This window comes from Pan troglodytes, chromosome 10, assembly GCF_028858775.2.
Source record: "Pan troglodytes isolate AG18354 chromosome 10, NHGRI_mPanTro3-v2.0_pri, whole genome shotgun sequence".
Taxonomy (NCBI): domain Eukaryota; kingdom Metazoa; phylum Chordata; class Mammalia; order Primates; family Hominidae; genus Pan; species Pan troglodytes.
Genome location: NC_072408.2, coordinates 97815865 through 97839488, shown reverse-complemented (window position 1 = coordinate 97839488; position 23624 = coordinate 97815865). Strand labels below are relative to the sequence as shown.

At 35.5% G+C, this 23624-nt stretch overlaps 1 protein-coding gene across 1 annotated transcript in view; it reads left to right on the top strand.

The window, feature by feature from the left end:
• The first annotated feature begins 1137 nt into the window (after window positions 1–1137).
• Window positions 1138–23624, top strand: part of EPYC (epiphycan) — a 41339-nt gene continuing 18852 nt past the window's right edge. The window contains exons 1-2 of the mRNA XM_001134960.3: window positions 1138–1163; window positions 3532–3709. Coding sequence (XP_001134960.3) covers window positions 3545–3709 — 165 coding nt within the window. The 5' untranslated portion in view covers window positions 1138–1163; window positions 3532–3544. The remainder of the gene's footprint in view (window positions 1164–3531; window positions 3710–23624) is intronic.

The window sequence follows — 23624 nt, the reverse complement described above, 5'->3', positions numbered from 1 at the left end:
CATACTAAGAACAAATCATTTGGAAACAGGGTTAGATGATGGGGATGACAAATAAGAATGCCCTGAATAGATGGGCAAAGACATTTTGAGGGCAGGGAAGATGGGAGCAGAGGCAGGAAGGGGAGTGAGAGAATCCTAAAGACAAACCTTCTTCTCTCCCATCACTTGGCCCAGGATTAATCCCGCTTTCAAAATTCAATACATCTATTCACTTGCAGACATGAAGGAAAAGATTCCTGAAGCATAAGTGAGAACCAAATTCCTAGATTTATCTAAAGCATACCAGAATACAAGATGCAACTTTCACCTTTCTCTAGGACTTATACAATGTAAAATTGAGGTATGGAAATTTAAAGCATATTTTTTCTCTTCATATTTGTATTAAAGTTCAATTTTACAAACCATGGAAGTTAACAAGAGCTTAAAATAAAGCTTCTATTCTAAGGAAAAAATGTGTAATTTGATTTATTTGTCTGTGATAGATAAAATAACTTTTTTAAAAAAGAGCCCCTTTTCTCCCCAAAACACGCAGATCATATTTATGCATCACTTCTGGATGTAATTTTTTTAAAGTTATGCAAAAGGTTCATTTTTCCCTGTTTTGCTATCAAAGCATTCCATGCAATCAAAATAATTGGGATATCTTTTTTTACTTACCCAATATTAAACAGGTAAGGTTTCTGCAACATTTACCAAATTTCACTTAACATTAATGAAAAGTGAAGAAAGCAATTCAAGACTTCAAGTTTTGGGAAAATTATTTCTTATTAGAACTAAAATATCCATTTATAGTATCACTGTATACATGAACTTCATTTCTTAATTGGTGAATTTGTTACAGATGAGGTATGTTAAATCCAACTTTTTCCATTTAAAAATTTTAAGGTGATACTTTGGCAATTATAACTCCATTAACATAATTTCAAGAACTTTGTATACTATGTGATTTGGATCCTACTGCTTAGTTTGGGTGACTATAAAATAATTTGAGGTTTTTTAAAGACTGAGAAGTATTTCTCAACGTTAGGTTTTGCAAACAGAAAGTTGAGTGTTATAAATTCCACCTCCCACAGACCAGAATTCACATCCATTGGTCAGGGGCAAATACCACTAGCTCTGCATCCTCAGTCACTTTGTGCCATTTCATCAGGTCAGAGCCAAAGGTAAGTTTTTATACTTGCTTTCTTCTTGGGTCAGAGTTCTTTCCCTACTATAACAACCTTTAAAAAATAATTTAACTTGCCTTAATGTCGTCTGGTGAATTTTGATTCAATGGATTTGGTTTATTTTTGTTATTGACTTTGTATTTATATTATTCTTGGAAAATCCAAAATTTTGAATTAGCTTAGGAATTAATAACATACAGCAAATAGTTAATCTCAATAGTCATGACAGATGCCAATAAAATTAGAGTAGTTTCCAATATATGCCTTAAGTAAAGTTTCCTGACACAGACCACATTCTTTGCCAGTATAGACAGGCACTATTGATTGATATTAATTGAAATTTTGTGAAAAGGGAGGAAATAGTGAAATTTCCTGAGATTAAAAGTATTGTAATGATTACATGACATTATGCATTTAAAAATTTTTTGAGCTATATATTGAAAGTTTTAAATACACAAATTTTAAAATATTAAGAAATGGTATAAAGTGAACACAAAATTAAAGTGTTAATTAAGAAACTACATTAAATGCTAATACAATTACTTGAAGAAAGGAATATAAATTTTTTAACTAAACATAGATAGATGCTGTATATATTTTTAAGATTCACACAGACTGCCTTATAGTTAATAGCTCTAGGAGTGATGCAAAATGCAAGCAAATTCTGAGATGTAGCTAAAAGTAATCAAATATAGTATGATGTGAGAAAAAAGGCCAGCAAGTGTATAATTTCTTTGAACAACGGAAGTTGCCAGAAACATATAAGGAAAAATTTTTTTTAAGTTGGTAGTAGCTTCTGTTAATGTTTCCAACTTGATTATGGGAGAATGGTTCCTGGAAGATTTGCAAACCCACTGTTTTATTAAGTAGGACTTTGTTGGTAATTGCCTAGAACAGTTCCAAATCTGCAATCCTGCAAAGACTTCTGCAAAGGCAACTGAAATAGAGGCTTAGTTTATCCTGTGTGAATAAGAAATTTATTTGAAGAAAGCACAGGAGAGCTAAGAAGGAGCTCCTTGTACTGCTTCTTATTCTCAGAGGAATTTCATATCCTTCTGCCTAAACCTGCTTCATAAAGAGTTTCTTTCAGGTAACTGAAGGTCATTTTGTCTGCCAGTGCATTCAAGTTTAAAAGTAATATTTATCATGAATTCCCTTTTATATGTATGCATAGGTAGTAACACCACAGGTACTGTTCTTAAAGTAAACCCAAGAAGTGTGTCCAAATGTAAAAGCTTCTAAAATTAGACATGCTTGATACAGAATTTTACAATACTTTGCCTGCTCAATAAGGGATCACTAGGTAACATTTTGGTAAGACTAACTTAAATGTTTCAAATTAAATGTGAAGTTTTTTTTCTAAACCAAAATGTATTCAAATGAGTACATACAGAACTAAAAAAATAATTAAATTATAGGATCTTGATTGAATCCTCAAAAAGCATAATGTTATCTTGGAAAATAAGAATTGTGCTTATTAAGGAATTAAAAAACAAAGATGGCTATAATCTCACAGGCATACAAGGGAATCTTACCAAATAGTGCCTTTTAAACATGTATTCCTGTTGGTTCTGAGTTCAAATCTTAGATAGCTATTAAGAATTAAATAAAATACTGAGGACTAAAGGAAATTTTTTTTCTATTCTATTTCATTAGGAGCATTTTGAACAATATTGCATGAAATACTAACGTACATATTAAACAATGTATGTATTTATATGTCCAGAGGCTACAAAGAAGTAACAGAAAAAACAAACAAAACTTTGTTACTTTGTTCTGAAGAAGGTCTTAGACTTAAATGTACAAGAAACAGTTATGAGTCCTATTTTTAAAATTATTTTTAAAACCCCAATGCCTAAGCCACACTGTGGATCACTGAAATTGGAATTATTTGTGGATATCCTAGTTGCATTACCAGTCAACTCTGTCTCAGTTTCTTCACCTATAAAATGGTATGACAGTTGTAGTCATCATCACCGTCATCATCATTATCTTTATCATCTTCAACTTCATATCCCAGAGTTGATGAAGGATCTTAATATTTATTAAATGGTAAAATTATTAGATGATGAAAAAGCTTTTGTGAATAAGCTCTGTTTTTCTCTATAAAATAAAATAAAATTTTACTGTAATTAAAATATCCACTGTAAAATTAGAGACAGGTTTGTGAATTAATTTGAACATCTGGCAGCAATGGTCCTAGGAAATCAGATGATTTTGTGTGTTATGTTTATAAATTATCCATGGAAGGAAAGCTACCAGCTTGAGTTCTTTGATATTGACACTAATTTATCATTTCTATTTAGTGCAAACTATTCATAAGTTATCAATTAAATATTTATGCATTTTAATATTTTATAATTAGAAAAGCTTGAAAAATGAAGACATTAGCAGGACTTGTTCTGGGACTTGTCATCTTTGATGCTGCTGTGACTGCCCCAACTCTAGAGTCCATCAACTATGACTCAGAAACCTATGATGCCACCTTAGAAGACCTGGATAATTTGTACAACTATGAAAACATACCTGTTGATCAAGTTGAGGTAATCGATCCTCCTACTCTTGAAACTTTAAAAAGCATAGGATGAGGAATGACTTGGGTCTGTTTTCCTCAAATAGATGTTTGGGTTTTTTTTATAAGTAGAAAGATTTTATGTTAATAATTTCATATTAACCTTTTCTCCAAAACATGTTCAATCTTTTGGAGGTTAATACCGGAACAGTCTTTTGCCTTTTTTATTTTATTTTTTATTTTTTATTTTTTTGAGACAGTGTCTTGCTCCATCTCCCAGACTGTAATGCAGTGTCGCAGTCTTGGCTCACTGCAACCTCCGCCTCCTGGGTTCAAGCAATTCTCCTGCCTCAGCCTCCCGAGTAGCTAGGACTACAGGCTCGTAGCTAGGACACACGCAGCTAATTTTTGTATTTTTAGTAGAGATGGGATTTCACCATGTTGGCCAGGATGGTCTTGATCTCTTGACCTCGTGATGCACCCCCCTCAGCCTTCCCAAATGCTGGGATTACAGGTGTAAGCCACTGCACCTGGCTAGTCTTTTGTTTTTTTAAAGCTCATGTTATTTCCTTCAAATTTTATTGCCAAATTGAACATAAAAATGTATTTCTGTGAAGTTAGAACAGAGAAAATTAGAAAAAGTCAATCAGCAAGGAAAAGAGTTAAAATGGTATGCATGCAATGATGAGGAAAATTTGGGGTAAAGGAGAAAGATGTGAGATTGAAATAAACTAGAAGAAAATAATAATAGAGAGAAAGAACAATAGTTTGGAACTCCACTGTAGCTCAACAGTGAATGTGCTTCCCTAAATAACTGATTGTCTCTCCGGCAGTAATGTAGAAATTGGCAAGGTTGTAGCCCATTCCGTAAATCTGATATGACATGTTCCTAATTAAATACAAGTCTTTTAATATAACTAAAGGATACAGGCTAATTTTTATGAATCAGAAAGCAAACAGACCTTGAAATGCAGGAGTATAACTAATGTGCAACACTGACAAAGACTAATTAACTATAAATAAACAAAAAGAGAAATTACATCACCTTTAAAGGATCATAACATATTTTGGGCAATCTTTACAGTGTAAATCTTCTTAGAATAACTACTTTTGATAACCAAGGATAGAAAATATTTACATGAAATCATATATTTAACTTGTATTGAACTTAGATATATCTTTACTAAGAAGATACTAAAATTTTTCAACATTGTTTATGTTGCCTTATGAATACAAGAGTCAGATTTTCACAATGTGATAGATTTTAAAAATCTACTCCCCTCTCCCCCTTCTCTCTCTTTCTCTCTCTTACTTTCACCCTCACCCTCTTTTGACCCTCATTTCATCTTTCCCTCCCATTTTTCCTCTCTTTAGTAAAGTTTAGGCTCTATAGCAGATTATTTTTCTTCTGCACATTTGATTGTGACTCTAAGTCTTTATTAATATTCACTGTTTGATTTATTTCACTGTATGGATTCTGTCTGTTAACAGGATTTTCTGTTGAGAATTTATGGTTGATAACAACAATCTTGCCCTATGTGACTTCTACATCTCCAATGTGATGCATCAATGTAGAATATAAGATGAAAGTTTTTCAGTGGTTAACTCATCTGCCTTGCTTCTTTTTTCATCTTGCATAAAAACACATTTTTTTAAAAAAAGTTAGTGCATTTCTGAATTTATCTATCAAATTAAACATTTTAGTTCAAACTTATTTGTCATTTCCCCCCAAACTATTCCAGAGGATCAGAGAGATTTGATGATCACTATAACTGAATCTTCTATTTTGAGTAGGTTTTGGGAATGGTTTCAAGGGTGCTATTTATTCCTTTCACAAGTCCAAATACACAATAGAAAAAAAATGCTGTTTGGGATCATGGCTTCTCTAGGCAAAAATGAAAAAAATGACTATATCTGCAGAGCTCTTTTAACCCATTCCTTACCATCAGGATCATTTTCACTGCCCATAAAGCTGTAGGCATTCTCATGAGGTTCGGACATTTTTCATGACATCAAGAAATTTAAGCTAACAAACATATCTGTATAAACATTACTTAATATACAATATTATCTTAGCATCTGTGTTTTCTGGAACAATAACTTCCTGTGGAATGCCAAATATAATGTGAAATACCAAATATAAAGCATTGCGTCTTTACATACTTCAGCCTTTACCACATACAAACAATTCTAATTCTACACAGAGTCCTTTCTGAGAAATTTTACTTCAAACCAAACTTAGAATCCTCAGTGAGTGAAGGATCCAGAAAGCCACTAACAATCCCTTGTGGTTGACTGAAATATATTAGTTATCCCTTACTTAACATTCCTTGGTGATGAACTCATGATCAGAAAAACCAGTTTGTAGGTAGACGGTATAGATACAGATATAAATAGGCATATACATATGCTATAATAACTCTAATGCACTTAAAATAAAACCTGTAGTTTTTAAAAATATTTATAGGGTAGACCTAGTAACAAGAAATCAACCAACTCACTCATCCATTATCTAAGAAAAAAAGAAATACAAAAACAAAAATATATGATAAAGTAAATAAGATGACATGAGGAACAAAATTTAGAAGAACTTTAGCTCAGATATTAACAAATTAAAATGAATTGCTTTTCAAACAAGCAAAAAAAACAGCACACAATTTCTTATTGGGTGATGTAAAGTAAAGATGATAGATCCAGTCATGTGAATAGATTAATAGAGTTACTCATGACATGAATTTCTTCATGCAGTCCTGGAAGTCCAGATTTCAGTGACTCGTGGTAAGCATATTTATCTCATTTTTATATATTAAGGTGAGTTGTTTCAAATGTTCTCGATTTCATATGAAACATTCTGACTAAATACTACTAACATAACCAATATAGGGTACAGTTAAAGAAAAAAATCCATGGTAAGTAAAGCACATGGAAAATGGTAGGATGAGATTCTTCATAATTTTTTAAATCTCCAATGTGTGTGTTTCTGCCTGTTTCAGCCTAGAATTTATCTCATCTGTAGAATAGAAAACCTTTGTTCTAAAATTATAAATTTATAGGATAACTGAACAATGCCTTCAACATATGTACCAGTTTCTTATAAGTTATAAGACTTGGCATTTTGGACTAGTGTAATAGACCCTTGGTTTAGGCTTTGGCAGATTAATTCTTAAGGCCTTTGATTATATTGCAGGCAGAATTCTAAGATGTTCCCTAAAAGGCCCATTCCTAGTATACCCATGCCCTCTATAATCCTTAATATCATGGGTATTTGGGGATATCACTTCTATAATTGGGCTATGCTATATGGCACAGTTGAATTTAAGAAAGGGAGACCACCTAAAAGGGCCTGACCTAAACTCATGAGATGTTTAAATCAGCATCTTGATGTCAGAGTCAAAATTTGAAGCATGACAGAGATTCAAAGCAAAGTGAACTGTGTGTTGATGACTTAAAAGATAGAAGGACCAATTTGGTAAGGAATGTAGAAGGCCTGTAAATGGTGAGAGAAACTGATGGCCAGTAAGCATATGTGGTCCTCAGGCCTACAGACACAAGGAACTCTGAGCTCTGCATGAGACCACAGCCCTAGTCATCACTTTGACTTTGACCTTGTGAGACCCTTGGGAGAGAAGCCAGTCAGGTCAGGCCTGAACTTCTGACCTACAGAAACTGTGGGCTAAAAAAATGGGTATAGCTTTACTAAGTTTATGGCAATTTGTTATGCAGCAGTGAAAAAAATAAAACAAGATAGAACAACTTAAAGGTTTTTATCTGAAAATCAAATTTGAATTATTCCACTGTAAGTGTTGCATTTGCATTTGTGAGTCTAGGGATTTAGGTGGTCAATAAGTCAAACCATCCCCAAAACCCAGGGGAAGAATCTCAATTGAGCTTTGTTGATTTCTACTGATGGTGGTAGATTTATTGCCTCCTGAGTTGTTGAGAAAGGGTCATTAAATTATTTGTGTTTGAAAATTATATTCAGTAATATAATTTCAAACTGATGATTTGTGTGATTTCTCATGATCTAGAATATCTATGATCCATTGTTTACTATATTAGAAGCAAGTTTTAGACCCAACAATGCCATCAGAGTGCTATATATTACCCAGTAAGTACATTTATTGGTGTGACATAAAATGGTTGCAGCTTTTACTGCACTTTCATTTTACTCTAGTGCTGTGAATAGGAATGGGTTGTAGGCTATATGATCAAAATGTAGACTTTTTGCTTTCTGATAAACTACAGCTAACCTTAAGTGAGCATTTATTATGTGCTAGGTACTGTTCTAGTCATATTACATATATTATCTCATTTATTTCTCACAACAAAATTATGAATTGCTATGGTTATTCCTATTGAATAGATGAGGATTTTTGGACAAAGAGTAGTTAGGTAAGGAACTTGACTAAGATTAAACAGTTAGTAATTATATATCATAATAGTGATGCTGTCTTCTCATATCACAAAATAATTTCCAAAAGGGTGATAAAAGACTATTATTCTGCCCCCATTTTCTGTCAAGCTCTAAATTGTTCTTTTAACTTGATATTTGTTTTAGTTGAACTGAATGCCAAGTACTCTATGACTCCCAAAAGGAAAAGAAAAGCCTTTTTCTATGGGTAGATAATGTGAACTAGAGGTAACCTTTATAGATAACCGACTCTGTTATCTAATTATGGTAAGAAAGAATGGCATAAGACTACTTCTAATTGTAAGTATACATTCTTCAACATATATCTAAGTTCTGGACTATAATTTTATATTTATCACATATTTACTAGTCTAGGAAAACATTTTTCCATGTGCCTTAAAGGGTTCATCAGAAAACTGCATTGTTCAAAACTTGATATTCTTTGAGTGTTTTAAACTGAGATAGTCTTTTTGATGAAGGTGGTTATTTGAAGTCTCCATTTTCATATTACAGTTTTAAGTTATTTATATTTCATTTTGCTTAGTTTGGAGGGGGCTTCAACTTGTTTTCTAAGAACAACATTAGCCCTACCTATGTGTAATGCATTTTTCCAGCAAAGTGCTTGGTAGCAATATTAAGATGTATAGAGGCTCTATAGAAGGATGTCAACATCCACTCATCCAGTAAAATTTTCTTGGCTTCATCCAGATTAATAAACTGCTCCTCACCTCTACTACATTAATTAATGTAGCCTTATATAATTACTTTTACTTTTCCTGTACTACCGCTGTGTATTCAATAAACACCAAGAAATGTTATACTACAAAGTACTATAGAGCTGTTAATTGTATTTGCTGTATGATGACATGGAGGGCATTTACAATGACACTAAGCGATGGTCTTTGTGGGGATGTGTAAGAAAAATTTCTCTCAGGTCTCAGTGTCAGAATGGGTTACAACTTCTAAAAACAGTTGCTTACTTTCTGGGTTCTATATTGGTAACTGAGTGTGCTTGTCATTATGGCTTGCCTGCTCAGCAACCTGGAGCCCAATTTTTGTCTCAGTCTTCCCTGGTTTCATATAACTTTGCCTACCTTTATTTTCTTGTCACCTCAACTACTTATGTAGATTTTTAAAAAGTATTACCATATGTTGTTTTAAAACTGTCCATATCCTTTCTGGAATGATATGATATATGCATTCATCAGTAAATAACAGCAGCAATGAATAAAGGAATATTAGTAAAAACTGGTCATAGAAAATTTCTTGCATGAGAGATGCTTTCCTTGATATTACCCTCCAGTGATCTTAAAATTGAGGCAAATTCTCTTCCATGGACAGATAAAGTGGCTAGATTGTTTAAAATCATCCTTGTAAAGAGAAGTGCCATAAAATACAGCAGTTACAGATGATGAATTTTTTAAAACTCTAGAAGATTTTTGAAAGGAATGAAAATTATATTTAGCAAAATTGTAGGAATGGTAGAGAACTCAATAAAGGCAGTTGTATCAATTAAATTTTGAGGAATGGTTTCTTTTTATTTGTCTTTATTATAATATGGTGCAATGCAAACTAACCAAGCCTCAGCACCAAGCAATATACTCCTATAATAAACCTGTGCATGTATCCCCTGAACTTAAGATAAAAATAAAATTTAAAAAAATAAATAGATAATAACTTTAGAATATATGTTGATGCTCTGTAACACCAGAAATTGCTTAAGGAGAATCAAGCTAACTCCAGACAACTTCCAGAAATCAAAGTACATTTTAGATAATGATATATAAAAAGTATCTTAACATTAGTTTTTCTAAATATAATAAATCGGTATAGGACTGCATTGATATTAAAGGGCAATTAGTCTAGGAAATTGTCTCTGTATTTTGTGAACACAAAGTACTTATATTAGTAATATTTATACTATTCTGGTGGCAAAAGATATGCAATACTTATCTTTATATTTAAAAATATACCCTACTTTGGCCAATTTATACAGTATATTTTAAAGTTTCATACATATGGTTTGCATACTCAACACTTTATGTTGGAAGAAGAAACTTTAACACAATCAGCCTGAATTAAATATCTTTTTCCAGAGTATGTGAAAAATAAAAGCTAATCTCTCTCTTTACTAAAGATGATCTACAGGAAGGGAGGAAAGAATTTTGCTGATGAGATTTTAATATGGTTGTCTCATTGACTTTCCATAAGATTCTTTTAAAAACAGTGTTAAACTATTTAATTCTCATCCTAAGCTATAGTATTTAAGAACCTTAAAAACTTAAGCAAAAAAAAAAATATACAATCATGTAGGCTCATTGGGAAAACAAATACTGATTATCTTTGCCGGTGACTTCTTTATATTTATATTATATATTATTTATGAGACCACAAACATAAGATAACTCAAATAACTAACCCTGGAAATAAGGTAATATTGTAACCATTTGATAAGGATAACTGCAGAACAGAATTTTGCCCCGAGTTTTCATCTAGTAAGTTTCTAAGTAAAATTTAATCCATTCTTTTAATGCTAAAGGAGAGAGACTTTGGCACTAAAAGCCCCCATTCTTTTTCTGCTTCTTCTGTTTAATCTTTACTTCTTTGAGCTGTGTCCAATATTGAGGTTTCTTTTCTCTGAAATTAAGTGATTTGATTATTAAGAATCAGAAAAACAGCCATTTCCAAGTGATTACAATTAACACAATATTCAAACATCTCTGTTAGCTGTCAAAGTGTTTAAAGGGGCAAGAGGTAATATGATCCTTCTGAACTGAAAGCTGCTTTGTCAGGAATATGAGGATTGAGCAAGCTTTGCCAAATACATTTCTTCCTCATCTATTTTCAAGATAAAATAGAAAGTAAGATACAGCTTCATTGCCAGGTATTCATGGTTACGGTCTGTTAGATAATTAATGTAGATCACGGAAACAAATGTGAGCACCAGGCTCATGTTTAAAGCAGAATTTCACTGTGCTTAACATATCTATATGTCAGTATGTTAAACCTATAAAAATACATCTTTAGTAACTCAGGCCAAACAGTGCAGAGCCTTTTAATGCCTTTAGAAGTCAATTGTTGCCATAGTGGTAATACAGAGGAGTAGCTTCAAGATTAATTTATTCAACTGTGTAGAACAAATTGAGAGACAAATAAATTCAAAATTTCATTTTGTTTAATAAAAACCTTAATTCTGTGCTTGAGTAAAAGTCCAAATATTCTGGATTTCAAATGCGTTTTATTTTTAAAACAAAACAAGGAAGACCAGTAATTTAAATATTATCAGCTGAATATTATCTGCTCTAGGTCTGGGCTTTCTCAATAGGAATTGACTGGTACAATGGGTATCCTAAATTAAGTGAATAAATAGGTACAGATGTTTCCTTTCCAATTTGGCTCTGCTTGAGCACATAACCATTAACACACACACTAAAGAATAATGGGAGAAACTATTGGCTTTGGGTGTTGCTCATTTCTACACCCATTTCCTCCTCATTGGGAGACAGTCTTGTCATAATGCTGAATAACCCAGGGCCTAAAGTCAAACTTCTAGATGTAAGTGCCAGGTCTGTCACACAAACTGTATAACCTTGGGCAAGTCATACAACCTCTCTGGGCCTCAGTTTTCTATTTAGAAGATACCTTTTGAGGATTAAGTAAGATAAACATGTTAGTTGTTTAATATAGAACCTGGTACATAGCAAATGTTTAATAAATGCAAGTAACTTTACCATTGAATCACTCACTCAATTAAAAGCCACTGAAGCTTATGTGCTGATGATCACAGATGCCTTAAAGGAACGGATTGGATTTGGGCTATGATGAAGGCTAACCCCATCGTGCTTGGGTTCACATTAGATCCACTTACCAATCTTTTGCTGAGAGCTAAGAATTCGGGAAGGCAAATTAGACCAAATCTCTTCCTGTGCCTTGGCATTCTCAGTCTAGTAGTCTTATAAGTATTTTCAGCACAATAGAGGAAGTTTAAAAAGACACATATAAGATATATGTATACGAGATCTGTAGCTATCTATTGGAATGTAAGTTTTTATGAGTTCACTCACAAAATACATATGCTGAGAAATGATGTTCTTGAATCTGTTATTAGTTTTAAATCTGGCAGCTAATCTGAGATATAAAGTATTTACTCATTTATCCATCACCTTTTCTTAACAGTATTTAAGGTTACTTACATGAATAAATGCTATAATGTGCACACAAATTAACATAAAAAAGATGAAAATATAAATCTTAGTACAATAATTTTATCTCAAAATATTATACATAATAAATGTATTATATATAATTTTCTATTACATTATCTGCTATATCATATCTTATATATATTACTGATCATGTGTTATGAGGTGACAAATACAAACTAAGAAAGTGAGACAAAGAAAAAATAACAGTTGGGAACATAATACAAAGCCAGGAGTCAGATAGATACATCAAAATTGAAACCATTTTGTATTATAACTCATAGAGATGCATGAAAATAGTAAAGTTTTTCTGGGCAGTAATGCTAAGTTTTAGGGAACTCCTATACTTGTTCCCACTATGTCCTATCTAAATTCAGGATCAGGTGAGAAGGAGAAATGGGATTCACACAGAAATAGAGCTCAAAATGTTCTATTTTATATTGATAAAGGTGAGGTGTACCCCCTAAATTTAATGCATGACTTCAGTGTGAAGCAAGTAAGCGCTTCCTAATACAAAACTCCAGAAATAAACTATGCCATCAGTCACAGGCAATGCTGGCCAGCCACAAGCCTCAGGACAAAGTCTACCCCCATACATCTTTGTTCATGCAGGGGCAAAATGAAATGTATGCAATTGATAGTCAATTATCCGCAAAAGGGAAGGGGAACCATCTGGGGCCAGTTCCTTCTCTCAATCATCAATTAGCTTAGGAGTGAGAAAAGGGATCAACAGAGGATCTAAGAAGAGATTTGATTGTTCCAGAAGAAAGTCATAAGATGGAAACCAACTTGGTTTAGCCTCATCCAGATGTTGGTCAGTTTATGTCCCTTGACTCTGGTCTGTAACCTGTGTACTCAAACACAATTTGGAGAAATGCCCCACCATGAGTTAAATTATGATGCCACATTTGACTAATATTAGAGCTCTTCTTCTCTAAGTGTGGTCCCTGAACTGGCAGCATCAGCATCACCTGGGAGCTAGTCACGAATGCAAATACTCAGATCCCACTCCAGACCTAGGGAATCCGAAACTCTACGGAAGGAGCTCCGTGAACAAGCCAGATCATGCTGATGAGCCTATGATTTAAGAAGAATTGAACTAGGAAAATTCTCCCTAATATAATGTTCCTTCTCTCAGAGTAACATTTGAGATCTTTCTGTTTTCTGGCACAGTTTGTAAATATGCAATGGTGGCAGAATCAGTCATCCAGTCTTACCTGAAGTTTCTCTTTCTTTCTGAATATTTGAAGGCTTTGAATTCCCCTTTTTGTGCTAAGACCTATCTTTCTGGCACTTGATGCTGCATTGCATATGTGTTCTATCATATGACAGACTCTCTAGTGAGCATGTATTTTCAGCCAGAGGGTTCTCCAGCCTGGATGTTATATGCCCAGTGGCTTCTCCCTTTCCTCCTGCTATGGATTTCAAGAAGTCTACCTCTCAGAGAGTTTTCTCCATTCCCCATGCTTTTGTCACCTGAAGCAGGAATTTCTAATCCCCTGCCTGTGCAGTTCTTAACAAGCTGTGAGGCCTGTCAGGAACCAGGCCACACAGCAGGAGGTGAGCGGCAGGCCAGCCAGCATTACTGCCTGAGCTCCACCTCCTGTCAGATCAGCAGCAGCATTAGATTCTCATAGGAATGCAAACAGTATTGTGAACTGTGCATTCAGGGGATCTGAGTTGCCTGCTTCTTATGAGAATCTAATGCCTGATGATCTGAGGCAGAACAGCTTCATCCTGAAACCATCCCTAGTGGATAAACTGTCTTCCACAAAACCAGTCCCTCATGCCAGAAAGGTTGGAGGCTACTGATCTGAAGAATCAACCTCAGCATATTTTCAAACTGAAGTTGCTGTTGATATTTTTGAAGTCTGTGCCCCTGGGAGCCTAGTAAAAAACTTACCACATTCTCCTCAAGACTTTGTTCAATAGTTCAATGTTCCAGACTTAATTAGTGTTTCTGTCTCCTACATCCGAGTCTGCATCATAAGTCACTTCTCTGGTGCAGTGATTCTCAACCTTGGTCACATATTTGAATCAGCTCTAGAGCTTTTTAAAATCCCAGTGCCTAAGCCATACCCTGGACTACTGAAATTGGAATGATTTGTGGATGAGACCCAGGTTTGGTGTTTGACTTTCCTCATCTATATTTTCAGTGTCACATGCAGTTGTTTTAAAAAAATTAATATGCTTCTTAATTTTATCTCTTTACTTCTCTAGTACTGTGTCGTCTAGAAAAAGAACTTTCTTTTTAAGTTATTTTTTATTTTCTTTCTGTTCCACACCTTCATTTTCAGGCATAGTTCACTACATTTCATAAATCAGTAACTTATGAATCTGCTAAAAGTAACACTGTCCAAAACATTTTGGAAATCTTCACATTTCTGAGTTGGATATTCTTAATTGGATATGTTGTCCCATCAGACTAATTTCTAAGCCAGAATTGGGACTTCACTTGTTATTGTCCTGCCTAGCCCTCCATTAATATGCATAATTTTCATTGGATCTTCCCTAATTCCACGTTTCTCATTCTCACTCCTAGGGCAAATTCTAGTAAACCCTGTCTTGAGTTTTCCAGGGACAGAGAAACTTACCCTTTGTTGGTTAATGTGTACACATATAGGCATGAATATCTCCTTGCTAATATTCAATGTGGGCTTTAAAGAGTTAAATAGCATGTATGCAAATATATATTATATACTCCATTCCTTGACACGTTTGAGAAGAACAAAGAAATATATCTAAAAAATATTGAGACTGGATAAAATCTTTTTTTCAGCGTGTTCTCTCTAGAGTTATAATATCAAAACTCTGATTAAAGACATAAAATTGAAAGAAATTAAATCTAGGCCATTTAAGATAAAATAGTTTATTCTACGATAAATACACTGAATCTGTAATGTATAAAAGGATAGAATGGACATTGAAGAGGATCAGTAAATTTTGGAAGTAGAGAGAAAAAAAGAATATCCCAGAGGGTAATGTTGTCAAGTCCAATAAATCACTATTCAGCAGTCATCTTTTGGCAGGGTGTTTTTTTATCATGCTAATGACTGCAAAAACTCATGAGAGTTAATATATTTAAAGAGTTCGATCCCTTGGAAAAGAGTCCTTCTTTTGCCTTATGTTATTATGGAGCTGATTTATCCTTTGTACTTGTTCTATGGTCATCAACAATCTTTTGACTATAATTAGCTTCCCAAGTGGGACTACCTACAGAGAATGTGGTGGCACTAAGAGGATGAAGGTTAACCTTTAGGTTTAATGTGGTCTTTGAACTTGTTTAAGATAATTTTGCCCCAGGAGATAAAGTCAGGTTTCTAAGTTAGTAAAATTTGCAAGAATTTGCCAGTGATACTGGACAGTAATAAAAAATTAACATGTAATGATTATCCTTTTCAAAGGCAATTGGCGGTTAGCTGGTCCTCTCTGGGATATCCTTTGTAAATACACATTTTTTTCTTATACAAAATGTGTGTAGTTACCCTGTGGCAATATGTGCATCATCATTGTCATTGTCATTATGTATAAATACTAGTTTTATCCAAAGAAGTTCTACAAATTAAAAGGCATGGATTTATGCCTCAATAAAGGCTGTGTTAGAAGAAACAATTTGCTTTGTGTTACACTGAGAAAGATTGAAACTGAATAAAAAATACTAAATTACTCCATCAGAAATAAAGAGCTAGAGTTCTGAAGGTTCCAAATATCTTCGTTTTCAGTCCAACTTCTTTGTTTTCAATTACTGTGACTGACTCGCTCCCCTCCTCCCATCCTCATGAGATTACTGATTTCAGCCTACATTAAATTGCCTAAATTGTCTTTCTGGCATCCTTACATGGGGAACAAGTGCAATAAGGGGGTAGGGAATATGAACTGACTTTGCTATTAGATAATGTATCTAAAGTGTTTGCCAAAGTTCCCTACCAATATTATTTGGAGACATTTAATTAGAACTAGATGACACATTTTAAGAAACTTATTAAGTTTCTGGAGCCTAAGGAGATGATGGTGAATGGAGTCTTGAATAAACTGGGATAAAGCTGAAGTAGAAACTCTTTCTGGTGACTAAAAATGGAATATTGCCATTTTCTGACAATAAGAAAGGAAGTAAGAAGAGAAGTATGTGAGCAAAGAAAAAATACTAAAGTCCCCAAAGAGACAAAGACTAGACGGTATGATTAAATGAAACTTTAAAATCAGCTCTTATTTCTTTGGCATGGAATTTTTCACTTAAACATTGCATTGTGTATGAATAAGCATTATCTTTTAGAGTTATGAATCTATGAAAAATATACATTGGGATAGATTTTTAAAAAAAGCATTTACATGTTCTAAACTTGATATCCTAGCAAGTCAATACAAAATACGATTTTATGATATTTGGTGTAATCAAAAGGCCATTAACTATTTTGATATTTGACTTGCAAATATTCATTCATTACATAACTTTGTTAATTTTGACTTCAGTTAGTAAAAACTGAGATTTAACAATAAATAAATGGAAATAATAGTGAATTTACACAAATTTGGTGATATTATATTTCAGTAAGTACTACAACAAATAAGATCTAAGAACAGTTGTTTATAAAAAAGAAATCAGAGGATAAAGCAACAAAAATATGCTTTTATTTTTTCTAATGTCAATGATATGTACTAGATAAATCAACCTGTAATTAGTCATCCCTTAAAATTGACAAGTATGAAAACTTTTATTTAACATTGATATAGGAGGTTTGCAAACTACAATCAGTGTTCATTATAATTTTTCTTACTTTTATGAGAAATAAGTATTGTGTCAGAATGAAACTTTAACCTATATCTACATGATGGGTGAGACAATTCCATGCATTCAGCTGTTTCATTTTCCTTCTGGGCACTTAGCTAAAACACATTGTTTACTTTTTCTAAGTTGGCTCATGTGGCTAGTTCTCTTCCCTTAATCTGTCAATGGATAGACAATACCAGTGGACCTTGAAGTCTCAAGCTGAAAATGGTGAAGTCCTAGCAAGAAAGAAACTTGGATCTCTGAGTAACTACATAGAGGAAAGTCATAAACTTGTTTACCTGCATTAGATAGTCATGTCAGCAAGATAGAATCTCTTATTGTGTTAAACCACTGGGATTTTGGACTTGTTTGTTACAGCTACTAATGTGACTTGCCATAATATAGACATTTTCAACTTTTGCTTTATTATTCATTTCCCAGTTGTATAAAGTGAGCAATTTTTAACATTTTTGTAGATGATTTAAGCAGAAATATACTTGGCTGAGTACAGAATTCATGCTAGTTATTTTCATAATTGGAGAACATTTCATCTAGCCCATGATGAGATCCAATGAAACCTTTCTTCTCCATGTCAGATATAATCTCTTTACTGGACTGAATTGTTCATTTTCAACAAATTTAATATTTCCCTCCTCCAAACAGTCCTGACCATAATAACAAACCATTCCTCTCTGAACACAGTTTTTCTAGGCTACCTCCTTAGCTTACTTTCTTTTCTTTAGCTATATCATCATCACTAATCAGCTAGAGTCAAGAATAAGGAAGCTGCTCCTAATGGCTTCAGAAGAATTATGTCCTCTCATTGGGCATTTTAAATATCACTTTTCCATGATGAGAACAAGTGAAAGTAACTTCAATTGCTTGGCAAGGGGACCTTAATATGACTATCTCTGGCCTTAGGTGTATCTACACTAAAATATGCCTTGTTTTTCCTGTTATAATAGGAACAATGGTATCCTCATAAATATCAATGAATCAATAAGGATCTCAGTGTATACATGTTTTTACTTTCTCTTTCTTCAAGGATTTCCTGGACTATCCTTATTTCCCATTTGCACATACAGGCAAAGGAAAGATTAATAAAAAATTATCCTTCCCTGACTAAATTGGGGTTTTAAGTCAAAATTGTAAGGAGTGTGACCGAGATAAAGAGGCTATAGAGAAAGAAAAGAGAAACCTAGGTGTGAAGACTGGTTGACTGTTCACTTAGAGTTAATATGTACTCAGGTAAGGCTATTACATTGTACACATCTAGGAAGAACCATTCACATAGAATACCACATAGATAGTGCTTCTCAGAGTTGTGCAATGGAGTGGTTCTACCACTAGGTGTATAATTTTTCCATCTTTCTCTCAAATATAGAGCATATCTAGCTAAAATTCTTGGCTCAGCAATAGATTCAAAGCTAGTTTCATCTAAAAAAGTTGAAGCACATCTTCTTTAGTTTCCTTTCATAATATGTTAGCATGTATAATGAAGGTCCATAGGCAGACATGGAGATGTCTGAGCCATAGCTAATGTATTTTCATACCTGCTTTCCCTGTGAGATAAATAAGAAAGACACATGAAATGTGGTCTAACAATCAAAGACAGGTTTATTTTAGAGAAATAAACCTGAGAGGGGCTTCTGGCCAATTTTGGTCAGGAGTATTCTCCCTTACAGACTAAGAGTATATATTGGTTTTAGGGTGACAGGGCCCATCACAAGCTTGGAATGTTTCTGTGTGGGGGAAATTTGATGGTGTGGTTGGAATGTCTCTGGGCAGAGGGGAGGTTATCTCAGGGCTAGCATGTCTGTGGTTGGGGAGAGGTTTGGAATGTTTCTGGTCAGAGATGTTATTTGTGGTTTATGGTTATGCTGACCTTAGCCTTTAGGTTGATACCCTTTGAATTTAGGCATTTTTGATCAAGGTAAATTTTAAAATGACAGTGCTTGTCCAAGATGGTGATACTCCTGCTCTGTCACTCTCATGCAACTTTAACCATTTTATAATATTTTCTTACTCTTATACACAAAACAATCATTTAATGTATCAAAAATTGCCATGATTTACCCATACTGATTCAACTGTATTTTTCAGGAGGCCTAATAATTGCTAGGCATACCGGAGTAGCAGCTGGGAGTATAATGGGGAAAAAAAAGAAATATGTAGTATTTATCCTCATGGGGAGAGAGAGATTAATCAAATACTCACAGATACAATATAAAAAACTGTATCAGTTAGCTTTTGCTGTGTAACAAGCAATCCCAAATTTTGGTTACTTAAAACAACCATTTATTCAGCTCATAGTCCTGTAGTTCAGATATATGGGTTCCGATGTGCTGCTGGTTTGCACTGGGTTGACTCAGGTATATGCTAGGTTGGTACAGTGCCGGCTGGACTAGTTTGGCCTCAGCTGAAGTGGCTTTCCCCTCCCCTCCACCGTGTGCTCTCTCATCTTCCAACAGGCTGGCCCCAGCTTGTTTATATGGTTATTAAATAGGGTTCATAGAGGACAAATGAAAGTTTGCAATGTTTCTGGACAACTATCCTGCTTCCTACCATTCTGCTTCCTCTGGTATTTGAGAGCGCAGAGTATAGGGGTTGGATACAATTGGATATAGAGGAATTACTGTCTCATTGATGAGTCTAAGATTTTGCACTAGTCTCTACTGACCATTTGGTTTTTATACTCCTAGAATTGGGGTGTTGCAGGGACTGCTGCATTTTCTTACTAAGCCTTGAGCTTTTAAATGTCTAACAATATCCTGTAATCCTTTGTGAGCTTCAGGCCTTAAGGGATATTGCCTTTGATAAGAAGAGTGGTGGGGTCTTTTAGCCTGATTTGGACTGGGCAGGCATTTTTTGCCCCTCCGAATTGTCCTTCCAATACCCAGACTTCAGGGTTGATTCCTTCCTCAAGCAGGGGACAACAAATGGGTAACTTGTTCCCCATATTCATATAGATAATAGCTCCAATTTTGGCTAATATGTCCCTCCCTAATAAGGGTGTGAGACTTTCAGGCATAACAAGAAAGGCAAGTGAAAAGAGCAAATTCTGCCAATTACAAATGAGGAGGTGGGAGAAATACCTGGTTACAGGCTGTCCCAGGATTCCTCAGATGGTAACGGACATTGAGGACAGCTGTGTGGGACAGGAGATTAACACTGAGAAAGCCACACCAGTGTCCAGGAGGAAGTTAATTTCCTGGCCTTCAATGGTTAAACTTACCCAGGGCTCAGTGAGGGTGATGACATGAGCTGGTGCTTGCCCCAGACACCCTCAGTCCTGTCATTGGATCATCTAGTTAGGGACTTCTGGCCCAGAGAACCTTTGTCCTCTAGGGCAGTGCACCTTCCAGTGATTGCCTTGGCATAATGGACATGGGCAAGGGGGCAGCTTGTTTCTCGTTGGACAATCTTTTGTAAAGTGTCCTTGCAAATCACACAGATAACAAGCCCTACCGGGTGATTGGCCTGCTCCATTTTCTGTCCTCTGAACCACCAAGGTTTGTTTGTCTGAGAGCCATGACTAAGGCTGTGGCTTTTCTCTGATATCGCTTTTCCTTTTCAGCCTGTTCCTCTTGGTCCCTATTACAGAACACCAAGGTTGCCAGGTTTAATAATGCCTCCAGATTTTGTTCTGGGCCCAGGGCTCGCTTTTGGAGCTTTCTCCTCATATCTGTGGCTGATTGGGTAATAAACTTATCTTTCAGGATCAATTGACTTTTGAGGGAGTTGGATGACAGGGGAGTATATTTTCTTAAGGCCTCCCATAGTCACTTGAGGAAGGCAGAAGGATTTTCTTCCTTTCCCTGAGTTATGGTGGACATCATTGAATAATTCATGGGCTTTTTCCTAATTCTCCTTAGTCCTTCTAGAACACAGGTCAGCAGATGTTTATGACTCCAGTCCCCATGATCTGGGTCGAGGTCCCAGTGGGGATCCATACTGGGGACAGCTTGCTGACCAGTAAGGAATTTGTCCCTTTCCAGGTATCTCCAAACTCTCAGGCTGCAGCTAAAGCCACATTCTTTTCATTAAAAGCCAGGGTTTGATCTAACAATAGCATGACTTCTCTCCAAGTGAGGTTGAAGGTTTGCCCTAGACCCCGTAGGACATCTATATACCTATCAGGATCATCTGAACACTTCCCCAGGTCTACTTTGATCTGCTTTAAATCAGAGAGGGAGAGGGGGACATGTACCTGGGTTGGGCCAAATTCCCCTCCCCCTACAGCTTGAAGGGGACATAACCGATAGCCCGGGGGTTTTTGTGGTCCCCTGGAGATTTCTTTGCTTGTTTCCTTCTGGGTGGAGGAGATTAGAGGAGGCTTATTAATATGAAGGGGAGCTGTATGAAGGTTAGGATATGGAGGTAAGCTGAGAGGTCCTCCTGTGAGATGTAAATTGCAAGCTTTGCATAGTTGTGGATTCTCCTTCAGTGAAAAGAAAGCTTGAACATAAGATATTTCACTCCATTTGCCTTTCCTCTTACAGAAAAGATCAAGCTGCAGGATAGTATTATAATTTATACTTCCCTCAGGTGGCCATTTTTCCCCATCACAGAGAGAATATTGGGGCCAGGCCATAGTGCAGAAAAAAAATGAGCCACATCTTTTTCAGAGTTTGTGGGTCAAATTGGTCTCAATGGCTTAGGATGCATTTTAAGAGTGAGCCTGTTGATGCCTGAATGTTTCCCATTTGAAAGAAAAAACCGCCTGTGGTTTTGGTTTGTTTGTTCCCCCCACCACCAACCCAAGAACCCACAGTGGTCCCTGGACCCTGCTGATTGGAATAGTTGCACTCACCAATGCAGCAGCAGAAACACCAGTTTTCCTCTTAGACCACAAAGAGGACCAAGGAAGGTCAGATTTAGTGGTCCTTACCAATGCATTCTCAAAAATATGTTAGAGTCCTAAGCGTTTTCCTGTTAGTATTGGGACCTTACCCCTGTACTATGAAGATGTTATGCCCCAAAAATGAAGTGGAGGGCCATACCCTGAGGGAGGGATGGGATCTCCAGGGTTGGAAGAGTGATGCCTTTTGTCCTCACTTCTCATCATATGAATAGGAAGGATATCATTTCTGAGGCTCCCCATATCCTAGCTTTAGGAATAGCTTTTGTTAGGTCTGCTTGTCTGAGGAGGGATCCTAAAATTCCAGATAGTAACCCCCTCCAATGGGGCTTTGGGCAAAAATTATGTTTTTCTGATTGGTGAGCCTGAGTGCCTAAAGAAAGGAACAAAGTCCCAAAATTTATGCTAGAAATCATTCTTATAGGAAAAAATAGAAAAGCACCAGAGATGGAGTGGTTTTTAGAAGCAGGACTAGCCTCAGAGAAGAGATGTAGGAGGAAGTTTGTCTGACAGGCATTAGTACCCAGGAGTCAAGGGTCAGGATACATAGAATAGATGGGCGAGTCTCACTTGGGCGACGTGACTTTGAGAGTTCCTCACATGGCTGCAGGGTCAACCAACATTTTGTTGGGACCCCGGAGCTGAATGGCTTTCCTCTCTGTCAACCCTCAGCTCAGCCCGGAAGTACAAGAAAAGCAGAAGCTGGTTTCAAGCAAACCAACGCTCTCAACTCCGAAGAGTTGTTAAAGAGCCCTTTCCCAGAAAGCCTGACACCCATGTCTTTAGTCTGGCAGCCGCACTAGTTGCTTTTAACTGGCCAACAGGTGCCCGGTGTTTAGCCTCCGAATTCTAAGGAAAAATAGGACAGAATAGCAAGCTAAAGGGGTCCAATGGTACTCACCGCTTGGTGATATTAGAACTGTTAGTAGTTAGAACTGTAGATGACTTATCTCATGGTAGCCTTTGCTTAGGGAGTATATTTTGTGTCCATGAAACAGTATCTCTATTCCGGAGATGACAAATGCATACCTCACATTGACTACATGGCTACTAAAAGATAAAATGTAAGTGTTGGTGAGTTTGTGGAGAAAAGGGAACCCTTGCATACTTTGTTGGGAATGTAAATCAGTACAATCACTATGAAAAACAATGTGAAGGTTCCTTAAAAAATTACAAATAGAACTACCATAAGATCCAGGAAGCCCACTACTGGGTATATATTCAAAAGAAATGTATCAGTATGTTAAAGATATATCTGTACTCTCATGTTTATTGCAGCACTATTCACAAAGGCCAAGACAAAGAATCAACCTAGGTGTCCATCAATGGATGGATGGATAAATACAATGTGGTATATACACACAATGGAATACTATTCAGACACAAAAAAGAATGAACTCCTGTCATTTGAGATAGCATGGATGAACTTGGAGAGTATTATGTTAGGTGAAATAAGCCAGGCATAGAAAGATAAATACCATATGATCTCAGTGTATGTGGAATCTAAAGTAGTTAACTGCATAGGACAGAGTGGAATGATGGTTACCAGAGGCTTAGGTAGTTAGGCAGAAGAGGGAAATGGGGAAATGTAGGTTGAAAGATACATAATTACAGTTAAAGAGGAGAGAAAAGAAAAGTCCAGAATAGGCAAATACAGAAATTATTTGCCTAATACAAATATTAGGCAAAAGTACAACCACAAAA